The sequence below is a fragment of the Nilaparvata lugens genome, chromosome 4 (assembly GCF_014356525.2).
Source record: "Nilaparvata lugens isolate BPH chromosome 4, ASM1435652v1, whole genome shotgun sequence".
Taxonomy (NCBI): Eukaryota; Metazoa; Arthropoda; class Insecta; order Hemiptera; family Delphacidae; genus Nilaparvata; species Nilaparvata lugens.
This window is the reverse complement of record NC_052507.1, coordinates 13846010-13869602: the sequence shown is the minus strand read 5'-3', so window position 1 is coordinate 13869602 and position 23593 is coordinate 13846010. Positions and strand designations below refer to the sequence as shown.

Sequence of the window (23593 nt, the reverse complement as noted above, 5' to 3'; positions counted from 1 at the left end):
ACCGCATATTTCTAAAACTAATTTTCAAATACTACTGACTACCAAAAACTTTCATCTCAAGTATGTAAATCATGCGGGAACAGGTTAAATTATGAAAATAAATATTTTCTTCACAAATGAAATGATAATATTTGAGATAATCAACAAGAAACAACGATAAATATAAGCTCAGATTTATCTGGAAGACTTGAATCACAGCTATGCACTAGAAAATGCCATGGAAACAGAAAATTGGCAAAAATATTCAATTGGATAAATATTCAGAGTGTTAGATTCGGAGTAGAGAAGGTAACTAGTAATTGAGAAAAGAAGAACTAGAAGAAATGTCTGAAAACATTCTAGAAGAGGGAAAACTCATCCAGGAAGGAACAATGCTATCAGTGACTTGTTCAAGCTTGCGAAAATATTTTCCAAAACAGAATGGAGGAGTTTATCTGAGGAAGAAACCATCGAAACTTTCGCACAGGTCAGCTTATTGATGCTGAGAGGGAAACAACTCCAGTTCTCAAAGTTATTCCTCAGTTAAACTGGAGCAGAGTCCACCTACGACAACAGTCAAGATGAATTGCTGGCAAAAGAAGTCTCTTGGCTAAGTTTAGCAGTCCTCTGCTAAGTTTTGAGGCGAATAACAGAGTGGAAAGCTCAGCATTTCCGCTGGAAGAAGTCCCTTCTACCATTTGGGAGCTTCGCCCAAAATCGTTTCCAAGGAACGGAATATCCGGCTACCCGAGAAAATAATGTTTTTTATTGTAATTCGGAGTGGAGCGTATAAGGGAGATGTTTCCAGGCCATCGAGCCAGGGTCGCTGCGGTCGCCGACTTCCTAAATCACCCCTCAGTCCCCACGAAAACATCCCTTTCCATCCCCCTCACCCACCATGTCCGGCTCAATGGTATCCTGTACCCTCCTCTCCCTCCCACCGACACATCAAGGACGGTTTTTTCTTGCATGCACATTAGATGGAACCAATGATCTACTGATGTTGATCATGGAAGTAGATAGAGGAAGAAGAGTCGGAAAGGGATGATGTCATCGAAAGGAAGGAACATGGGGACTTGAATGAGTAGTATGAATTCATCACATGTGATGTATTTCCCTGTCGAGGGCATTTGATATGAAGATTGAGACTTCCCAATTTGTTACTCGCAGTAGGGCTAAGTGAGATCTAATGAATACATCTTGGAAAAGCCATGAATCAAATTATTGTTTTTCTCTTACTATTGTTATTTTTAAAATTTACCAATGTAACAATTCATTCGAAGGTAGCTAGCTAATCAATTTTCAAAATTTTGGTGTAGCTACTCTTTCAACTATTTATTCTTGAGTCATCTCAATCTATCCAAGTTTTTACAGAGAATAATGATGATTCCAGGATTTTTTTCTGCAGAAATAAGTGAATTCTATAAGAACTATGAACAGTCCACTTTTAAGAGGCATGAGAAATATGTAACTGTATTATGACTTATCCTATGTCTTTTTATATGTTAAGATGTTTACGGAATTTAATAAAATCGATATGGCAATGTTTCAGAACGAGTCAGCCGCGATTAAGGCTAGTAAATAGCTGGCAGTAATGAAAAAATTCGAAGGAATCTTTATGGATATTGTGAATGAAGATATAGAAGTTAAGTTCGATCGCGAACTAACAATTAATCTACATATCGACTTTATAGTACCCTAATAATAGGAGCAAAAAATATGTCGGATGGTGTTGAACCTCGATTCTACTACAGTAGTCAACTTCCACATCAAGGAAACCTTTCTGGAATGTAGCGGTCGGTTGCTCGTACTTTGAACAGGATTGAGAAAAATATGGCCAAAGAAAAGGGCAAGAGTCATACGACGGCGAATTTCGCCCCGATTTGAAGTCCACAGGGAGCTAGGCAGTGCTGAGATGGAGGAAAAATAGAAATAAGAGAGCAGCGAGGAAAATGGGCGAACGTTCTTAGAGAGTAATTTATGATGAGGGGGTGTCGAAGGGGGTGCAGAAGTGGGGTTCAGAAGTGGAAAAGTGTGTTTGTACTGTCAGCCGGACTCTCGATATTTCTTCGCGCACTAATTGAGCCGTACAAACGGTCCGAACGGACACCCGACATCCGACATTCGACATCGGACGGCAACCACCGCAAATAATTTATATCTGCCGGGTTGCGCGCACAGCAAATGTCCAACTACTGGTCTGAAAGCTTCGACAGCCACTGTTACTGCACTAACTCAACTTTCAGACGTCTCCATAACTTTCCGACCAAAGTTTGATCTAGTGTTCAGCAAAGTTTAGAATTTTCCCAAACTAGAAATTCTCCAGTTTGACAGAGATGAACAATGAAAAGTGGAGCATACTCTTAACAATTCATGTTGAAAAATGCTACAATTTATGATGTAGTCAAAAGTGGATAGATAATTACAAAGAAATTAAAATGTTTTGTGAATTGTATTGTATAGGAGATATAGCAGTGTCAAGTATGGGAGGGCTCATCAAGTTCTTAGTTCATCAAGTATCTGATGACAAGTATTTTGTCCAAGTAATGTCAAGTAGCTGTTCAAGTATTTTGACCATCACTTGAGATATTGGAACAAATGGGAAGTTGAGTAAAGTTTCACGGCATCAAGTTTTCGATGCAGGCTGATACACAGTTAGCTACACACTTGCACACTAGTAAGGAATCGGTAAAAATGGATTAGGGAGAAGTTAATTGATGGTAAGTTACTTGGATGAGTAATTTAAAATGGCAATTCACTGGTATTATCCTGCATTTTCTGGTATTTTTAGAATAATTGAATATACATGATAATGTATCCACTGAATTGCTGGAAACAACAGGATCTTGGCGACCTAGGATGGGTTTTTGTTGGAGTCTAAAAATATTCATGGATATTTTCAGTGAAATTTTCTTGTTGGAGTCTAAAAATATTCATTTGAATTGATTTCATTGAGATGACAATTCGAATTGAATTAATTACATTCACTTCTATTGGTCTAATTATAACTGGGATGATTATAATCTGATTAGGAATATTATAAGCACGGAGCAAAGAAAATACCTCCCTCTCAAACAAGGTTTATTTTTGGTCAATATATATGTCGGCGAACTGCAAGAAACAACGAACATTTTTTGTTAGAGTCTGAAAATATTAATTTGAATTGATTCTATTGAGATGACGATTCGGATAAGTTAATTCCATTCACTTGTATTTGTCCAATTATAACTGGGAATGTTATTCATAGTTGGGTGGCGCTGTGGCGCGGTTGCAATTTTATCGGTGATAAATTCCACGGGAACCAATCAGAGAAGGCCTTTTTAACAAGATGGCTTCTCTGATTGGTTCTCGTGAAATTAATCACAATTAAAATTTAACCGGCTATTGTGCAAGCGGCACTGTATGTGTACCATAATTAGAATCTGAATTGAAGAGGGATTGAGGAGCACAATTTCATGAAACAAAGTGATTATCTGATGAAAAGACTGAGAAAAGGAACCTGCGAACCAGACAGTGATATCCTCTTATTTGATGCAGTGCAGTGGTTCTTGAGCAATGAATTTCCCCCTTGACAAAGTCCACAATCACTTTGAAGTACTAACAGCGAGCGAGCCAGCTGAGACGTATCTTTGTCCATTGTATTTGAAAGAAGGAATACATTTGCAAATCCATCCCAAAACAATGGACAAAGTCCGAATAAATCCAGCTCCGTCGTCCGATTGTCAGATGCAGAGGGACTTATATACGAGCTTATTTAGAGCTTGATCGGCGATTATTCAACATCGAGCAGAAACAAAAGCCCGTCTGTGTGTGTGCATGTGTGTGTGTCGACGAGCAGACAAGTTCCTTCTCACAGGAGAATGGATCTGGCGTCGAAAATGAGGAACAAAAAGAAGAATACATGCTTTCGAGAACCCAAATATGATTCTTTAGTTGCTAGAGGCTTTAAGTCCACGTGATTACTGATTTAGAAGGTACATTCATCATATTGTACGACTTGATCATGTAATCAATCCATCAAGATGTGATTCAAATCAGAATATCTTGTAATATAATTTTCAAGTGTGATTGAATTGAATATAGGCTATATATGACAGTGTAATCCAGAAAAATATGAACTACAACTTGATTCATTCAATGTTTCGAATCTGCTTCTATGGTCATCAATTAGCTCTTAACATAAATTGTCATGTATCAAAATCAAATCAGTCATAGATTGGCTGTAATGGATGTATTTCTAATAATTACTGTCTAATTAAACATTGATTCAAATCTCCAACTCTGACAGTCTCTCATCTATCATACTACTTCTATTTCAAATTATTATATAATGTGTTGAAAATATTGTATTGTGTGAAGGAGACAAAACGAATTTCAGTCTGTTGTCTCCATTAATAAAAAATTATTATTCATAGAAAATTCACATCCTCGTTATTCTGAATATAAATTACTGTACCTAACATAAATAAGGTGACATACATGATCGAGCATTGACTTTTCTAACAATTAAATTAACAACTCTGTATTTTCCATGTCTTCTACTATTTTTGAATATACTTCTAACCTTGCAAGGGTATTCCTGTCACTTTGTTCACAGTGTATGTTGTTATTTTTGTTCACATAATGTGGGATGAGCTAAGCCTTGAGGGATGCGAGCAACCATAATTCATGAGCTCTGCCGAAGGGAGTATAAATAAGCTAGAGATAGAAGAGTCCCAGGGCAAGGCAAGAGCAGTTCAACAAGTGAAGGTAACGTGGAATTACGGAGATAGAAAACGAGCGACACGAAACAGGAAAGAAAGGAGAGCGCTTCCTTCTTGGACGTCTTTTTCCTTCTTCTTCCTCGGGCGGCGGGAAATAGTCAGGAGGGAGTAAGCAGAAGTTCACTTAGCCTTAGCAGTAATGGATATTAACGTGATATTACGACACCCTGCGGTGTCGTTCGCGTACACCCTGTATAAATATCTGATGAGATGGAGAGAACATGATGAACGTCTTCGGGCTCAAAGCTAGTGGATACCTCCCCTCACCCCCCACCAACACAACCGGTACCATCAAGGCTGTTTTACGCTTCTTTTTCTCAGGCCCCCTTTCAAAATCTCCGACATACACACATCGACTCACCTCCCCCCCAATCACAGCTCAGATCCACCTCAATTTCAATAAAACACAAGTTGCACATTTTATGAACGATTGAGCCCATCGAAGATCCCTAACACCTGATGCCAGAGGATTCTCTGCGAAATTGATAAACAATAATCCAGCCAAACTCCCCTTCAGTAATCTTGCAGAATACGTGCAGGAAGAACGGTTACAACCGTAATATTATTGAGCATCTGTAGGGTACTCGACAGTAAAACAGAACTCGAATGAGAGATATAAATAAGGGTAGATAGATGAGGGAGATAGAGAAATATGGTGATAGAAATAAGTTTTTCAGTCAAAAACGTCAAGATCATTGGCTCACAACTCCCCTCATCTCACCCAATTAGAATATGAATTATTAATAATGAATTTATCACCAAATACAAGAAATATTTTCACAAATGAAATAATCATAATATTACAATAGTTTTTGGCGTGACTAGAGAAAAGCCTTGAGCTCCAGCCACGAGAATACAATGTACAATTGGAATATGATGCGGAGTTTCCACTCTGATTCTCTACGACTATTTTCCCTATATGATCAAAGAATATATTATACGAATAAATGCACAATGTCATTATCAGTTCAAACTTGCAGTGCTACGATTATTAACTCTAAACATCGTGAATTATATTTAAAATTACAGGGGAGAAATTCAAGGAACTGTCAATTAGCAGACTATTTGATTGAGAGAAATATATTGTCATCAATTCGAAGACTCCTAGTTTCGATATAAAGATAAAATAGATTATTAAGAGGCTGCTCATTCTTGAAGAAAAATAAAAATTAATTCAGGAAATGCATCTTGTTTCAGATATCGGCTGGACTATTACATACAGGATTAAGGATCATCATGTATGTATGATGGATTTGATTTCATCCTTACATCTGGATGTTTACTATGATTACTTGAGATGATAAATCGATCGACATTGGATGAACTACTAAATAGTTAATGATTGGTCGCTTAGATGGTTATTAAAAAATACTTTTTCATTTTTCTCTTTTGATTCCTTCAACATGTTTGTATTAAATAGTCTGATGTTCTTGTGAAGAAGACAGAAAAGGGTTAGCTGTTGTCTACTTAAATGATTTTAGATGAAATTCTTAAAGAAAATTGTTTACAGTTGAGAACAGTGAATGGAATTGACAAGAAAGAGAGATAACAGAAGTGAATGGCAGTTGAGAGGGTGGCTAAGAGCTTTGAGATCGGCGTAAATGGCAATGATACGATCTGGAGGAAATGGCAGCAGAAAGGGACGTGGATAAATCGAAGCAGCGGGAAAATAAGAAGCAAGCAGCGTTGCAACACCTTTATCGCCCTATAAAAGGCAAACGAGCCTCTAACATTAATTGGTATCAGGTGGCGAGTAAAACAACCGCTTGTGTTGGCTTTATGTGTGCGATCCGGGCCACCCGAAAGTGTGCCTCTGGGCCCAACTACCCCAACCCCAACCAGTAAACACACTAAACTCTCCACTGTCAAGAAGTAAAACATAGATTCACTTCCGTGTTCACCCCCTGGCCCCGCAATGAAAGCCTTCCAACTTTCAACAGATGTCTACCGAGAACTATCAAACATTTTTCGAACAGAATAATCTACTCCAGGCAATCATGTTGTAAAATATGACCATTGTGATTGATCTAGATGTGAGGAGATCGAAGATGAATCCAGTAATACCTTACATCTTCCATATCGATCATCCAAGAAAAGCCCTAACTTTTTTTTAATTTCCAGGTCGTAGAATTGGTGGGATCTTCAAAGAAATAGACTGTGATTGGAGATGACTAAGCATGAAAGAGTTGAACCAAATAATAAGAACTCATATCACTTTTTACTTCATATCACTTGAAAATGGCATCAATGCCCAAACATGTTGTGATAAAATATTTGAAAAAGGGAACTGAGATTTTTATTTTTCTTTGTACTTATATTACTACAAGTAGCCCTATACAGAAAAGAGATAAATAAGAGCTCACTTGTATTTTATTGGATGATTTTTGAGAGTTGCAATTATAATTGAATGTTATTTAGAATATCACTTCATGATAATAAGATCTCACTCGTATTTTAATAGATACTCCTAATCCCACTGGCGAACAAGAATATTCTTATACCAGTGGTTTTCTCACTCACAAACAATTGTTGAGTCTTGGTTGAATTATTGTATTTGTCGTGCTAGACTCTATTTTGATTTTCTGTATATATGTATTTATGACTGTGACAATAAATTCGAATTTGAATAGATGATTTTTGAGAATTGCAATAATAATTGAATATTATTTAGAATTTCACTTCAGAATATGAGGGAAATGTGTATTAATATGTTGTGAAATATTTTGAAAGATTATTAGTTTCCCTGAATATGACTACTCTAATCTACCATATTATAGGTAAATATAAATAATTTATTATACCAAGTTCGGAATAATAATATTATCTTTCACAATAAGTTAGAGTATTTTTATCCAGTAAATAAATTAGGATCAAATTGAAAGGAAATTGGGAATATTGTTAGGGAAAAAGATTATCTTCGAAGAGAGCTCTGGTTACTCTGAGGTCTGAGGTTGAGATTCGAAGCTGGAAGCAGCTTTTACTAACAAATAAGTGTATTGGAAGTAGAAGAGCGTTCCATTGTTCCATATCAGACTACAAGAACAATCTCATTAAAAGTTTTCATGGAAATCAGTGAATAACAATGGGAAGTGATCCTATCAAATAACTATTCAACAAAGTACAAGTTGGAGTAACTCTAAGCCAGGTCAGAGCGAAATACGCTTCAGAAACTTTTCTAAAATTATACACTTTTTGACAAGTTTGATGCTTTCTAAACACGAACGCGTAAAATGAGAAATTTTGTTACACGGATATCGAGGAAGTTTTTGGGAAGTAATTCCAAGGGTTAATTTAATAGGGATGAAACAAAGCTTTTTATCCGTAAAAGTATATTCCTATCTAGAAGAGTGGAGGATGAATTTACTTACCAGCCCTATTTGATTGGTCTATCATTGGTTGAACGATACGCCGCCTCGCATTGATAAACCTGTAACACAAAAAATGAATCATCAATGCATTGATCATAACGGGGACCTTTTCTCCAATATTTCATTCTAACCTTTTAACAGAAACTTTACTATAATACATTGTTATTTTCATCGTATAAATAGTAATTGAAACGTTTCCATTTATCTATCACTTTGTCAGAATAATGTAGAGTTAATCAACAAGATAACAGATTAAAAAAGTTTTGGTTCATTCAAGATGACATCATAGTAAAAACAATATCGGTTCATCCAAGACATAATAGCCAATCTGGCTTGAATGACAGATATTGGATAATGAGGATAAGGTAATTGTTTTCGAGCAAAATAATTCATTTAAAACTATTCCATAGGTACTAATAAGAGCAGACAACTTTAGATGTGGACGATTATTATTGAAAATCTATTATAATCCTGTACTCTAAACTCTATACTATGTCTCTCCATCAAGTTGATTCTCTTTACTTTCGATTTATACTATATTCTAATATTCATATACGATCCTATTCGATAGAGCACACAAATGTGCTAGTGCACTGATTATATCTAATCTAGCTGATTCTAGAGAAGAGAGTCAGTAGTTCTGACTGCCTAAAAACAGTCGTTAGGTCATGTCAGAGGCCCTAAAATTGATCAGGTGCGTCCTGAAAACTCTGACACCAGACCTGAGCCAGCCAGGTCACTCGATATTATTTTCATCACTGACTTCAATCATTATACATTTAATATAAATTGATAGATACAATATAATTCTCAACTATGAATGATTGGGAAAGGAACAACAGGCTTAAAGCCCAAAACTGTTCCTTTCCCAAATTTGGATACAAATTGTCCAATCATAGGTTATGTTTATTACTTCATGAGTTTTGTCCGATTTTGAGTCCAGAATTATATAGAATCTACACTTTTTTGCAATCACACCAGATAATTAGATAACATCAACATGGTACATTCAAGGATGCACTTATGGGATACTCTAAATAATGACAACAGGGATGACAGCCAATTACAGTAATCCTGTCTAATTTTGAGAGGGTCTAGCGGTGAGACAATGAGCAGGTTGGCGAAGGCTATATATGGAGTGTAGAGGGTGTTTTGGATGGGGAGGACTATTTCTGACGAGACTAGCAGAGCTTAGAACCGACAGTCCGAGTAACAAGAACCGGATTAAATATTGGCTGCTAGATGAAGGTAGGTACAGTGTGGTTGTGTATGTGGGGGAGTGTTTTGGGGGTTGAAGGGGGTGTGGATCCAATCTGCAGGCCGTTAATGGGAGCGACGCAGCTGGTTCAGCTCCCAGGGCCGTGGGCCGCCTGCGTTCACCAGCCAAATAAATTGCTGCGAGCGAAAACAAACTTCTCCATCTCCAAACCCGAAAACAACACGAAGCGCACACATGTGATCATACTCACACTCACACACTGACAGTCCGCTGGAAACAATCGTACGTACAGGCGTGTGAGTGATGTACGCGCCTCCCCAATCCCAATTCCAGCCTCAATATCACTCTGCAACCGTTCACGTTTCAAACTTTTTCGGACGTATATAGATTCATTTTAATGGGAGATGAAATTTGGTATGGGGATGTTAACTTATGGGGATTATTATCTATGGCAAATGAATAGATTCATATTGAGTGGATTAACAACTGACAATATCAAGTCGTTTTCATGTAATATAGAATACAATCACTGAAGTGATTATACTCAATCTAGTTGATGGAAAGGTTTATGAAATATGGTGTTTAAATATGATACGATGGATTGAATGATTCTACGTTGGCAAAATACATTTATCTCTTTCAACACTCTTAGCCACTCCTGACACAGTTTCTGGTAAAATAAATAATAATATCGTGTGACCTGGCTGGCTCAGGTCTGGTGTCAGAGTTTTCAGGTCGCAACTGATCAATTTCATTTCTCTGACATGATCTAACGACTGCTTTTTAGGCAGCCGGGACCGACGGTAAACGTGTCCATCCGAAACACGGGAGTGGCCCGAGAAAAATATCTTGCCCGGGCTGGGATTCGAACCCGGGCCTTTGGATACCAGTTTCTGGTAAGAAGTAGTTTTTTTACAAAGAAGTAGTTTCTGGTAAGAAGTAGTTTTACTAAGAAGTAGTTTCTGGTAAGAAGTAGTTTTACTAAGAAGTAGTTTCTGGTAAGATTCATACATAATGAACACAAAACTTGAGTCAACTATCACAAATTTCATTTAAGACAAAAACTTGTTTGACACTCTAAGCTAATTCTGACACAGTGATATCTGAGTTATATTGATTGACAATCTGAGTTCAATTGATATTTATTGATAATGGAATCACAGAAATGTAGTTTAGCTACGGTATCACGAATTTTATTTGAAGAAGAAAAACACAACACAAACATGTTTCAACACCCATGGCGTCACCTTCAGTGTGGGAAAATTTGTTGAGAACATAGTTGACAGAATGATATACAGTTGACAACAAATTTGAGTTTTCATAACATTCAACTACCTTTGCCGCTACCCTCTACCATGGAGGAATTATTTTAGATTAGTTTAGTAGTTGAAGAGACTTGAGATGTTGTCAAAAAATTAATATTCATTCTACAAATTCAATCAAAGATGCTAGTTCAGTAGTCTATGACTCTACCTTCAACACTCCACTATGTTTCGATCCTGATGATTGATACTAGAAGCTTCTTGTGTATCAGAGCATAGGAAGATTAAGCTTAGGATACACGAGCGTAGGATACACAAGCTTCTTGTACATCCGAGAATAGGGATAGAAGATGAAAAGCTCAATCGAGTTGGGTTGGGCTGACCTTAGAACAGTTGGCAAAGTGGGGTAATGACTGCCAGGAATCAACAGTTAGCAAGACGACGACTAGCGATCGTCAAGAAAAACGCGGCGTAGAAGTGTGGGCGTTTCCTCTACCTGTGTAGCTGTGCAGTCGGCACGCCTTCCGATAAAAAGCACGCACAGCGTCAATTTGGAAATGAGAAAACGAGGAGACGGTTTTCCTGGGGGTGAATCTAATTCGTCAGGAGGGTAGATTGTGTCTGAGGGAAAGCCTGGCGCTAATATTGATTTTGCAATTAATGCAAAGCGCGATAATGGATGCTGCAGTCGATGTAGTGCGGAGAAGGGTGCACAGAAAAACTGTTTACGTGAACGCGGCTCCGTGGAATGTCATTAACATTTTAACTCCCGGCCGCGCCCCTCTCAAATCCGATGATCGGATTAGGCGGATACGTCCGTCTTCTCGCCCTCCACCCCCGACATCATCAGCCGTTCAAATCCGGCAATTAACTCTCTCCGATATGAGATGTTTCACAGCCGCAAAGAACTGGAATTAGACAAACCTGCCAGGCTACACATTACAACCCTCCGTTCATATTGGCACCTGTACGTGCAACGCATGGATTGCAATGATATTAAAAAACAATGAATAGTTATTGGTATTATGAGTTATGATAATGTAAGTATTGTTATCATAAGTATATTATACAATCATAGCTATTGAAGAGTGCTTCATCATGGAAAACAACATCAATTTAAACAATGATGTATTGTAAGTAAGAGATGGTAATAACCACATGTTATGTGCGAAATGTAAATTCAAATAACTACCGCAGTATAAACTGTTTGTAAGTCGTAACAGACAATAGTCTAATCCTTGCACAAGAGATGATGATGATTATTGTACAGCTATGGAGTTCAGTAACAATCAACCTTGGATTTAAAGTTTCTTCAATTCAATAACGATTATTCTTGGCATCTAGCTCTTAGTAACGGAGTATTAGTGGAGATTTATAGTTTCAAAATAGAAAAGTAACTGAAGTTGACATCGGATAGTGAAGTGGTTCAATGAAAAGAGATTCAATGATGAAGTGATATAGTTGGGATTTGTATGGAGGCTCACACAAGGGCTGTAGAATACTCAATATTTATGATGATAGCAAGGTAGATATGAACATTATTCAATCATTCCGGATTATAGGAAATAATTTTGACTATATATGGATCAGACCCTAGGAAAGATTATTTATTTAATTCACACAAGTACAGAATCAACAAGATTTTTCCAATTATTTCAGATTCTAGAGATGATTCAGTTCGTTTTCACCCAGTTCCAGAATGTATAAATTATTCTTGTATCGAAGTGTACGAGATTCTAGTTGTTACTCAGAACTATCCCAGGTTAAGATAACACCAATATCATGACGTGTCCATTATGAATATTACTCATATGATCGTTGCTGAGTTTGCTGAGCTAGATATGAGAGTTCAAGTAGGGGCGATGGGTGATGTAAAAAGGGAAGACAGCTGAAAAAGGACAAAGATAAGTGCATTGGGCTCCCTTTCTCGTCTAGTAATCAACCTTCTATTAACTCAGTATTGGTTTTCATAGGCACTCGACCGCAAGCAGCAAACGCCCTCGTTTATGGGGCGATGATGGAAAAACATATGAGCGCACTCCCACAAATTAAATGAATTACCGGGATGAGGGTGTTCAGCGCTTCAAGGACACCCGTTGTGTACCCTGTGACCACCTATTATCTCCTTTTCACTTCAATTCAGAACGAGAGCAACCAGCTAGCAATAAAATAGAATACTCCTTGTTCCTCATATGATAGACAGACGACTGTGAACTTCCTTATAAACTCATGTTTCATGTTGAAAACTCAAGACTAAATCTTGAATTTGAAAATTTATATGGATCAGTGAGAAACATCTACAGGCTAACCACTTTGAAACCATCTTTCTTCCAACCATATTAATATCATACAATGTTCAACGTTATCTTTTCATCAAAATTTGGGATATAAATAGTACAGGCTCAACCTAATTTTTTCTCTATGGTCAAAATTATTTTATGATTATAGTTTTCAGTAAAATAAATGAATAAAAACCACATACAAAGAATAAATGTGAATATGATTAAAAGATATGGGTATAACTATGCTTCTATAATAAGTAGTCTATATTCTTAATAACTCATGTTACGATAGCGTCAATCTTGAATTCAATCAATCAATCAATCAATTTATTCAGCCTGGCGATACAGTAGTACATAAGGCTACGTCACAAAATATTTTAACAATCTTGAATTTGAAAAATGGATCTGTCGGAGACATCTATAGGATTCTATGATCAACCACTTGCAACCACTTAATGATTATTATTAAATGAGAAATGAGTATAGCTTTGATTCTATAATGGAATCTTCCATCCAGAGAAGTTGGAATAGTTGACATAGTCTTTGTAGATGATACTGGTACTTTTGAAAACAAGAGTAAAACTTTGAAGAAAACTTCATCAGTTTAACAATTGTCTGAGACATTACACAAAGTTGACTCTACTTATATGGAGGAAATCATTTCAAAATTGAAGTAGGCCTATTCTATCCTATCAATATCCTGCATATCAATTCGATCCCTCAGTTCGATATCTGTATCCTTCAACACGGCGACTACATGGGAAAAAAATTTCGCATCCTCTGTTCATCCACATTATTCCTGTGATCAGATGTAGTGTGCCTTGACACAAGTTAGTGTAGCACAACCTGTCTTGTTTCATTTGTGTGACAATGGACGATGTGCTATGAAAAAGGGGCTAGTTATACTTGAGGCGGTACACGTCAGCCAAGCGTGTCTTGGCTCGCATGCTTGCTCCCGTAGCCTCCTTTTTTCCTCCATCTCTCACACTCTTTCCCGCAATCATCCCGCACACTCTATCTCTCTCTACACACTACACACACTTCAAGACACACCACACTTCATTAAAGGGACAAGCACTGTCAGTGTTGAACCACGTGTAAAATAACATAGTACAGTATTATGATCTCTCATATATGATCAACCGACTAGATTCATTATTCTATCCTACAAATTAACTATTCATAGTATGTTTTCAAGAAAATAATTTATTTGTCAATACAATTATTGCAATAATCTATGATAATAGATATCATGATCTGGAAGAGCAAAGCTAAGCTTAGCTTGTACTATTTATTTTATTCTTTATTCTTTATTGATTCATACAATAAGTACATAATCAAAATGATTGGGAGAGAAAAAATAAGGTAACCTTGTGCTATTCCTCTCCTAAATTTAGATAAGGTTACACATAGTCCGAAATAAACCAAAATTTCCTATTTCAAATTTTAATGGTAAGGAAGTTCAAAAAGCTAAGTGTATGTTACGCACTTTACATTTCTGGTCCGATAATATCCCTTCAGAATAATTAGCCAGTGTTTTGATAAGATAGCCGCAGTGAGCCCGATTATGAAAGTACACACTAATATTATATTCATCCATGATAATTATCAATCAAAAATATTCACTATTATGAAGCGATCATCAAACAAAAATTTGTACAATAATTTGTTGATCAATGACTAGAACTCAAACCGTAGCGAACTTTTCAAACTGGTCAATTCCTGTGATTTTTCAATAATGAAGAATCATACAATAATGAGTATATTATTGTAAATTATCAATATAGGCTATAGTGTACACGTATCACATGCCATTATTATAGAGCCCATTCCAAAAACATATTGAGAACACACTACTTGTAGAATTTGATTCGATTTAGATAAGGTTACACATAGTCCGAAATAATCCAAAAAGCAAAGTTTGGTAATCAGAATTTGGTAATAGAAGCGGGAAATATTAGGCTTATTGTCTGTAATAGATTATAATTTTGAGTTTAAATCGTTTGGATGGAGCAATTGAGCAGATTATAATTTTGAGATTGAATAGTTTGGATGAAGCAATTGAGCAGATTGTGTGTAGTGAGTGAGAAGTTCAGTGCTAGCGGAGGAAGGAGGAAGGTTTGATGTAAAGACAGTCAGAATGGAGAAGATGTTGGGGCATTTCTTGCGAGCATTGTGAGCATTGTCTCTGGCCTGTGCTTGACAGTTGGCACCATTGTCCCAGATGTCATCTTCTAGCGCCAAGCTCATTGTTTACCATCCACGATTTATGTTCTCAGCTCCAATTCATTTTTCTTCAAGGACGATCCTGTTATTCGTTTTTCAATCAGGATTATACTGTATCTGATACTTCATGAACCTTTTTTTTTTGAAGCATGAAGCATTGAATTCCTCTTTGGAACCTGCTCTACCGAACCTGGAAAATTTTTGAAATAAAGACAGTCATGACTTCAACCATGACTAAATCGCAAGTCTGGGATGAGAGTTGTCTTATGAATTTGGACAACTTTGAAAAAAGACTATCTTGATCTATTTGTAGGCATTCCTTCCAGGTCAGATTTTTTTCAGTGACTGGATAATGAGTTTATTGCCAAATACAAGAAATATTTTTACCTATAAAAATAATCATTAAAATACAATAGTTTTTGGCGTAACTGGAAAAATAAGCATTGAGCTCCAAAAATAAGTTCTAAAAATAAGAACTTTTATTTTAAAAGTTCTTTAAGAAATAAAGAAATAAAAGTTCTTTTTCATTCAACTAAAAATAAGAAATCCATTTTTTAATCAAATAACAACAGTACAATTAAATGTTATAAGAAAACAAATTTTGTAGACTAGGAGAAATTTTGAAAATTACGTATTTGAAAAATGTAAAAACATAATAGATTTGGGCATGAACAATCACATTTAAACTTGAAGAAAAAAATATTTGAATTGGAAAAAATTTAGTGTTAGAAATCATGGTTTGCTAAGTGAGATTATAACCGATTTTCTTTCAATGAGAAGAATTTTCCGCTCGCTGACAAACGGGATTGATATGGTTGATGAAGAAAGTGAAGTCTTCTCTTCTTCTTCTTCTTCTTCTTCTTCCTCTTCCTCTAGTTCTTCCTCTAGTTCTTCTTCTTCTTCCTCTTCCTCTAGTTCTTCTTCTCCTTCATCTTCCTTCAATCAAGGTTTAGGCTCTTGCATGATCCGACTCACAACAGTATAGATCAATAATCTAACAATAATCTAATACATTATACAGTAAATCTAAAAACAAAATTGAATTTCGTTTTTATTAAAACGAAAAGAAAGTGAAGTGAGAAACATAAAAAATGTTGCATATTATTATTCAAGACGCCTAATGAAAGTCGATTGTGTGACGGTCATTAGGGTTGAAATGAAGCTGCAGCTCTCTCTCACCCTCCCTCCTTCACCGTACCTTGCACTAGGGGAATCAGGCGGAAAGAGATAAACGCGAAAAAGGCTTATCAGTTGACACAATTAAAAAGTCTTAGCAGTTTTCCTCAGTGTGATGAGACAAGGGTGGACGTGAGCCGAGGGAACGAAAAGAAATTTGAAACCCCTGGGCGCTGGAGGGTGGACGCTTTTGGGGCTGATTATAATGCCAGACACGGGTCGAGAATCCATCTATCAAGTGGTGTGTAGGGGTGTGGGGTGGGGGTGGTACTGGCACACCGGTAATGACCCGGTTGGGAATTGTATTGATTCCGACTGAGACAGCAAAAAGTGTATTAGATAAGGGTAAAAATGATGTGGAGGGAAAACACATTGATGGACTCCATCGCCCCGAAAAAAGCGAGAACCTCTAAAGCGCGCTGCGTCATTGTGCAATTTTCCTTATGAATATAAGCACTCCGCCGTCGTTCGTCAATGGGGACAACCATCACTGGGGAATCGAGTTTTTCTATCGATTTACACACTCACACTAATCGACTCTCGAAAATCGATGTCTGAGAAAAGCAGCAAACCTCCAAATGTAATCAAAATTCATGACATGGAGTTCTTCGTCACTCTCAACGATTGTTTCCAAGTCTACTACGATAAGTGAGTACAGTACTCTTATGTTCTCTACTACCGAATGATTTGGAGAACTTTCTTCAATTGATAAACTTCTGATAGAACCCTAATGATTTCTTACGATCAAAGTTATCAAGATGTTCATTCCATGAGCTCAATGCAATATATAAGTCATTATTAACATTAATATAATCTGAATACTGCATAATAATCCCAAATAGAAACACTTCACTCACATGGGCTACTTTTAATAAATTACTAAAAACAATATAAAAATCTTGAAGTACCATTCATTTTTGAAAACTTCAAAATAGTTCAACAACTGGTTTCGACACTTAGGTCATTTTCAACTTGAAAATTTACTTCAATATTTTTATATTGTTTCTATTAATCCCAAATAATATACTGTCAATATAGGTTTTTTAATTCCCATTGATAAGCTTACATTTTAGAAAAACACGAAAACCTCTGACATTTTGTATATTATCGATACATTTTCTGAAATATTAGAAACCATCCAAATTGCGAAAAAACAATGCAGTTACAGAATAGTGAAAGCTTAACTACAAGAATCGATCGATATAGACTAAACAACGCTACCTGGACAGTCTTTCCCGAAACAGAAAAACTTGGGATATAGGGACTTTTTCTAGTAGTATAGATGACTGAGGAAAACATAGTAAACCCTATTGGGTGATGGATAATTCTGAGACATGTTATCATGTGAATGAATTAGCTAAGATAATGTTATAGTAGTATACTGATGGGGCGTGCATTTCAAAAGGTACTACAACGAATAATGATCTCATTAACTAATTATATTGAGACTACCCCTCATCAGATATTGCTCATTTATAAGGAATTTCTCATTTCAGAACAACCCCTTCTTTTAGGATCACAATCGAAGTGCGAACAAGAAGACACTGGAACGCACTCTTTAGCCCAACCCGTTCAACATTTGTGATTAATAGCTGTAGAAGAACAAGTGACAAAGAGACATGATTGGCTGACACAGCTGTTACAATCCCCCCTCCCCCCGTCAACAGTGCACTGTTAATAACTCCTGCCGATTTATATCCGCGTTGCCTGCCCTTTTATTGTTTTATTAAGATATTATAAACCCCGTTCACAAGCTGCTGCCACAGGCTGATGATGGAAGAGGGTGCACAGATAGAAAGAGAGAGAGTGAGAGAGGAGAGAACCAAGTGTTCCTTGAACACGATTCTCAGTTGTGCACCTCTGGTAGTACACACGATACGCTCAGCACAACCCTTCAGTCATAATAAATCTGCTGAAACAGTGACAGATATCCAATTGAAACCTTCACTAATATTGTATGTGAATGATTAACCACTTGCTTCAGCTTGGGGATTCAATTGTATATCGTCTCCAACCAACAGTTCAATGTATTCCAAAGCATGACTACGTTGTAATGAATGAAACAATCCGTGATTATTGTACAATAAATAATAATTGCACAAACCAACATGTGTAAATGAATTTCAGAAATTTGTATTGTATGTTTTGTAAATAAAAAGCTATTTGATTTGATTTGAAACCATCTGGGTGATAGCTCTATCCTTTTCCAACTCTGCGCCGTAGCCGAATTGTTAACGGAAGGCTTTTAAACAAGAATAGATGTAACATTTTCAAATAGGGGCTTCTTGGTTTGAAAAACTACATTTCAGGGTTTCCAGTGTTTAACATTAACAATGTAGGAATATTATAATGAACAACTAGAATATATATTCAATCTTAATTATGGAAAATTATTATTGGATCATGAAAAGCTAATTATATTATCAGGATATGTGTAAATAAGGTGTATAATGTTAATTTCTATGTTATCTTGATATCTTTTAAATTATTATTCCGTATAACAATGCTGATTTTGATTAATATTGGTGAACTCTCTTGTTTGTAATTATTTTGACTAAAAATGAAACAAATTAATAGACTTATACTTTTTCTTGCTGAATATTGATATATTTGAGATATGATTGATAATAATCAACAATCAATATTATATCAAATATTACAGGGATTTTAGGAGATTTACAGGGATAATTTGAATCACAGCTAACCACTAGATTGATTGATTGATTGATTTTCATTTTGTGCTAGGTCTAGACAGATACCTATAGTGGAAATATAATATAATACGTCGCTATAGTGGAAATATAATACATACTGCAATGCAATCTCAATTGAGAGAGGGAGATGAAAAAATAAAATTGACAATTATGCCGCCTTATCACTCCCACTGACTTTATAACATGCATCTCGCTTTAGTGGGAATATAATACATTCTGCAATCTCAATTGAGGGAGAGTGAATAGAGATCATGCAGACTGGACCCTAGCGATCATGAAGACCTCTCAAATAATCCAGAAAGTTATTTGAAGAAAGTGACCAATACTCTGATACCCTAACGATCATATAGGCCTCCCAAATAATCCGGAAGGTTATTTAAAGATAGCGGTCAATACTCTAAAACCCTAACGATCATAGAGGCCTCCCAAATATCCGGAAAAATATTTGAAGAAAGTGACCAATAATCTAATACCCTAAAGATCATAGAAGGCCTCCCAAATAATCCGAAAGTTATTTAAAGAAAGTGGCCGATACTCTAATAACCTTGAGGAGGGTGCAGGGTGCAGAGAAGATGTGGCAATTCGCATGCGAGTCGTGATGCGAGTAACCTTTGTATACGAGCGCGAGAGGGATTGCGGCGTTATTAGAATGGCGCGGTCAGTACGTGTCCATGATGCATATAGTCTCATTGCCACCTGACCGGACACTTGATCCGGCTATTACCCCAACAGACAAATTCTAAAAGCCTCTCTCCAATTCCAAACAACACACATACACTCTCCAGTCAGACGAATTCTGAAAGCCTCTCGCCAATTCCGAACACCACTGATCCATTCTCCAGCCTCCCTGCCGCATCAATGACAATTGGCTTTTGTTTATTGGTCGCGCTGGGATCGTTCAGCTAATTATAACGGAGCTCATCCGAAAACTAACTGTTCCACGCAGGACTCGAGAACGTGTCTGGATAACAATATTGCTCTCAGTAGTATGGGGGGATTTCTTCTGGAATACTTTCTCAAGGATGTGGAAACCAGAGTTGAGGAGACACTCATGAGTAATTTCAAAAGCTAGCGATTTCAGGTTCAAGCATGTATCTATCCACAGAGAAATTGTATGGAGAGAATTATATTATTGTAGTATACAGACTTCAAGAAACACTTAAAAACTATGAGGGGACTGGAATGTTGTCTCAGGGATGTGAAATACCAGAGTTGAAGAGCCACTATGAGTAATTTCAAAAGCTAACGATTTAAGGTTCAAGCATGTAGATTTTTAGTGAAGGTTCAAGCAAGTGTGAAGTTTTTAGCTCAAAAATTTCTAGTTTCATTCAAAATTTAGACTTTTTGAATAATTACTATGATTTTAGACTCTAATAGTACCTATTTGATTCAAAATTTACTCGTTTATCTGAGTATTGAAGAGCGTAAATTGTATTTTGAAAAGTGAAAGTGACATAACCAGCATTTTGATTTGGACAGTGTAGTATAAATTGGGAATGAGACAGTTTTGGGCATGAGCCTGTTGTGTCTTTCCTCATGTTAAGTATTTGTACACAATGTGATAAATAAAAATAAATAAATGTATTCATTCACAGACAAAATGTTTGAAGAATATTGTGTTATTGTAGTATGGAAAATTCAAAAGAAACTAGAAAACTCTATTAGAGGACTGTAATGTTGTCTGAAGGATGTGAAATACCGGATGGGTTGTGAGTTGGGAAAACTACCTATGTTTAGCTGAAAGTGAACGATTCTAAGTTCAAGCATGTATTTATTAACAAACAATTTTTTGGTAGTAATTTGAGGAGCAAATGATTTGAACAAAGTTGAGATGCAGCTACTGTTCATACTTCTCACTTTCCAATTTTCAGTTCACATACTGAAATGAGTGATTTAAGATGGCATGACGATGCCGTGCTATCAGCAATTTCTATACTTTTAAAAGATTTTCAAAATTAATTTCCAATTCGCATCACGTTTATTGTATTGTTCAGCACTTAACAAATAAAATTGGATTTAAAGTTCGATAACAACAATTTTCGTAGTTTTTGTGAAAGTTTAGTCGTAGAATGATTTCACATTAGTAACATTTGAGTTTTCAGGTTGCAACTGATCAATTTCAGGGCCTCTGACATGACCTGACTGCTATTTAGGCATATTGAGAATACAATTCTAAATATTTGGATTATTTTATTCATTTGATTGATGGATGGATGGATTTCCTGACCACATGAATAGTGTTTTAAAATTTCAATTTTGATGGATGTAGAAGGCTTCAATGATGTCTCTGGAAGACAATAAGATGGAATTGGTTGCCGTTGATTGAAATTGTATTGTTGGTGGTGGAAAAACGTGGTGCTGCAGACTCGTCCGATGAAAACAGAGAAACCGTGTAGCTGTAGCGTATTTGGGATGCGGCCCATAAATTCGGCTCCCCATCCACATTGAGCCAGTGGCCCAGAGTTACTACAAAAGCGCCACTTTTTCTCTCGCCCGACTTTTTTCCTCCTTTTCACGATTGGATTTTAATGTGTAGAAGTATTGAAACGAACGGACGAATGTTTATAGTGAATTTATTTGGGAATTTAGAAGGGGATTGGCTGGCTGGCATCGCTCTGAGAACACAGAGGGTTGCCTGTTTCAGTTCGGTTGCCAAATCCTCGGTCCCCCTCCCTTAAAAACACCCACACAACCGCACCACCCCGCCAAAGCGACGGGGAGCTTTAGCATCCCCTTTATCCAACATCCTCTGATTAATGTTTCTGTCGAGCAAATTGTCTAGAAAAACATGTCTGCACCCTTTGCTTCATTCCTATCTACGTCCCCCCTCACCTCCTCCTCATTCATCACCCATACAGTCACAGACATCGTGTCATATCCGGAGCAGAGCTGACGTGGCGCATAGTTTCGCCTCCCTTGCCATGCCAATGTTGTCACACTCTGTCTATTTTGTTGCCCTGGAATTCTCATCTCAGATATTATTCTCGTCCAGCTGAGTGAAGAGCTGATGAAAAACATTGTGCTGTTTTATCAGCTACTGGAATGGATTAGAGCTTTTGATCACAAGGGACCAACATTAAAAAATAAACAGGGATAGTTCAGCAAAGTGATGATAATTTGATAATTAAGTAAGGAACAATACAATAAAAGTGGAGAAATTAGAAAAAATAGAAATTATGTAGAAATTAAAAAGTCAGAGTAACCTTTTTCAAACTTTATTTAATTTCTCAAAACTAGTAAAGCCCTACCAAGAAAGTGAACATGGGAATCAGCACCTATATTCTCCGCAAGCTAAAAACGGAATCAACAATAATTATATTAGTTTTGAAAAAACCAATAATAATATTAGGTTTGAAAAGATTTTGTTCCTTGCTAAAATGAAACGTTATTCTTCGTGTGAATTCTAATAATAAAATTATCTCCATGGCTGCATTGAATAAAATACTTCAATAACATGAGAGGAGTAATAGTATAAATTCGAAAAAATTGAGAAACTCTCAAGTGAAAAGTTTCCTTATATTAATGAAAATAATATTCAAAAACAATTAATGGGAACGAGAAAAGAACTAGTATTCTAACTGTTTAAAGCTACAGGAAATTAGTGTTTGGTAATGTGTAATAATTTATCATCATCTCAGATAGTGGTAAGTTATTCAAAGACAGAACATCCGAGAATGATAAGGTACTGTTGGATTTCTTCTCCCTACTCGAGTATTTGAAAAAGTGTAGCACTAACTGTCCAACCTTATAGAACATAGGTCCCTATGTATCTGAAAGGAATCTGGCATTTTCATCTCAAGTTGTGATCAGTTATCCAAAGTCGAACAGCATAATACATTGCTGGATTTCCATCTCTTGTTGGATGGGTATTTAAAAAAAGTGTAGCAATCATATTAGAACATTAGGTCCCTGTAAATCTGGATGTAAACAGGTATTATCATCTCAGCTTGTGATCAGTTATCCAAAGGAGATCAGGATAAGATACTTCTAAATTTCTTTTTCCTGTATTTGAAAAAGTGAAGCAAGAGAGGAGAGTCTCTAACAAGTGTGAGTGGTAAGTGATGCTGTAGAGCACAGAAATTGGGAAAGGCTGACTGGAGTTGGGACGAGTGAGGATTTTGCCGCTCGGAGACCCGTTTTGAAACAACATCTGTGTCCCTAATAAATATTAAAGTCCGGGCTTACTTAGCTTAAGTCCCTGCCCCACCCCACCCGCAGCTCCTTGCTGGCTACCTTTATCTTTTAAACCCTTCAGAGTGGCAATACGCCTCTGCTCGGATTAAAGTATTATTAAAACGGGCAGCGGAGGGCTGATTATAAATGGCACATGATATTGGAGCATTTATCATGTCGGACAATGGCCAGTTGCCATAACAACATTCCGCTCACTCTGTCTCAGTCACCCAACAACGACACACGTCACACACCACAAAAGTATGCACACATGTGGTCCACGAACGATCGACGAATACAGTACCATAACACTTCTTCCAAGCAATGCTATTCTATAGTGAGGTCCACGTTATAATGACAGTATTTGATCAACTTTGGTTTTGCTATCCTTGTCTATCATTTGACAAAGCCGGTGGTTCTATCATTTTCTA

At 36.7% G+C, this 23593-nt stretch overlaps 1 protein-coding gene across 14 annotated transcripts in view; it reads right to left on the bottom strand.

Moving 5' to 3' along the window:
- Positions 1 to 23593, bottom strand: part of LOC111044004 (homeobox protein homothorax) — a 400612-nt gene that overhangs the window by 7250 nt on the left and 369769 nt on the right. For all 14 annotated transcript variants that reach the window (XM_039426696.1, XM_039426698.1, XM_039426701.1 and 11 more), the window contains one exon: positions 8111 to 8169. In XM_039426696.1, the coding sequence (XP_039282630.1) occupies positions 8111 to 8169 (59 nt within the window). The remainder of the gene's footprint in view (positions 1 to 8110; positions 8170 to 23593) is intronic.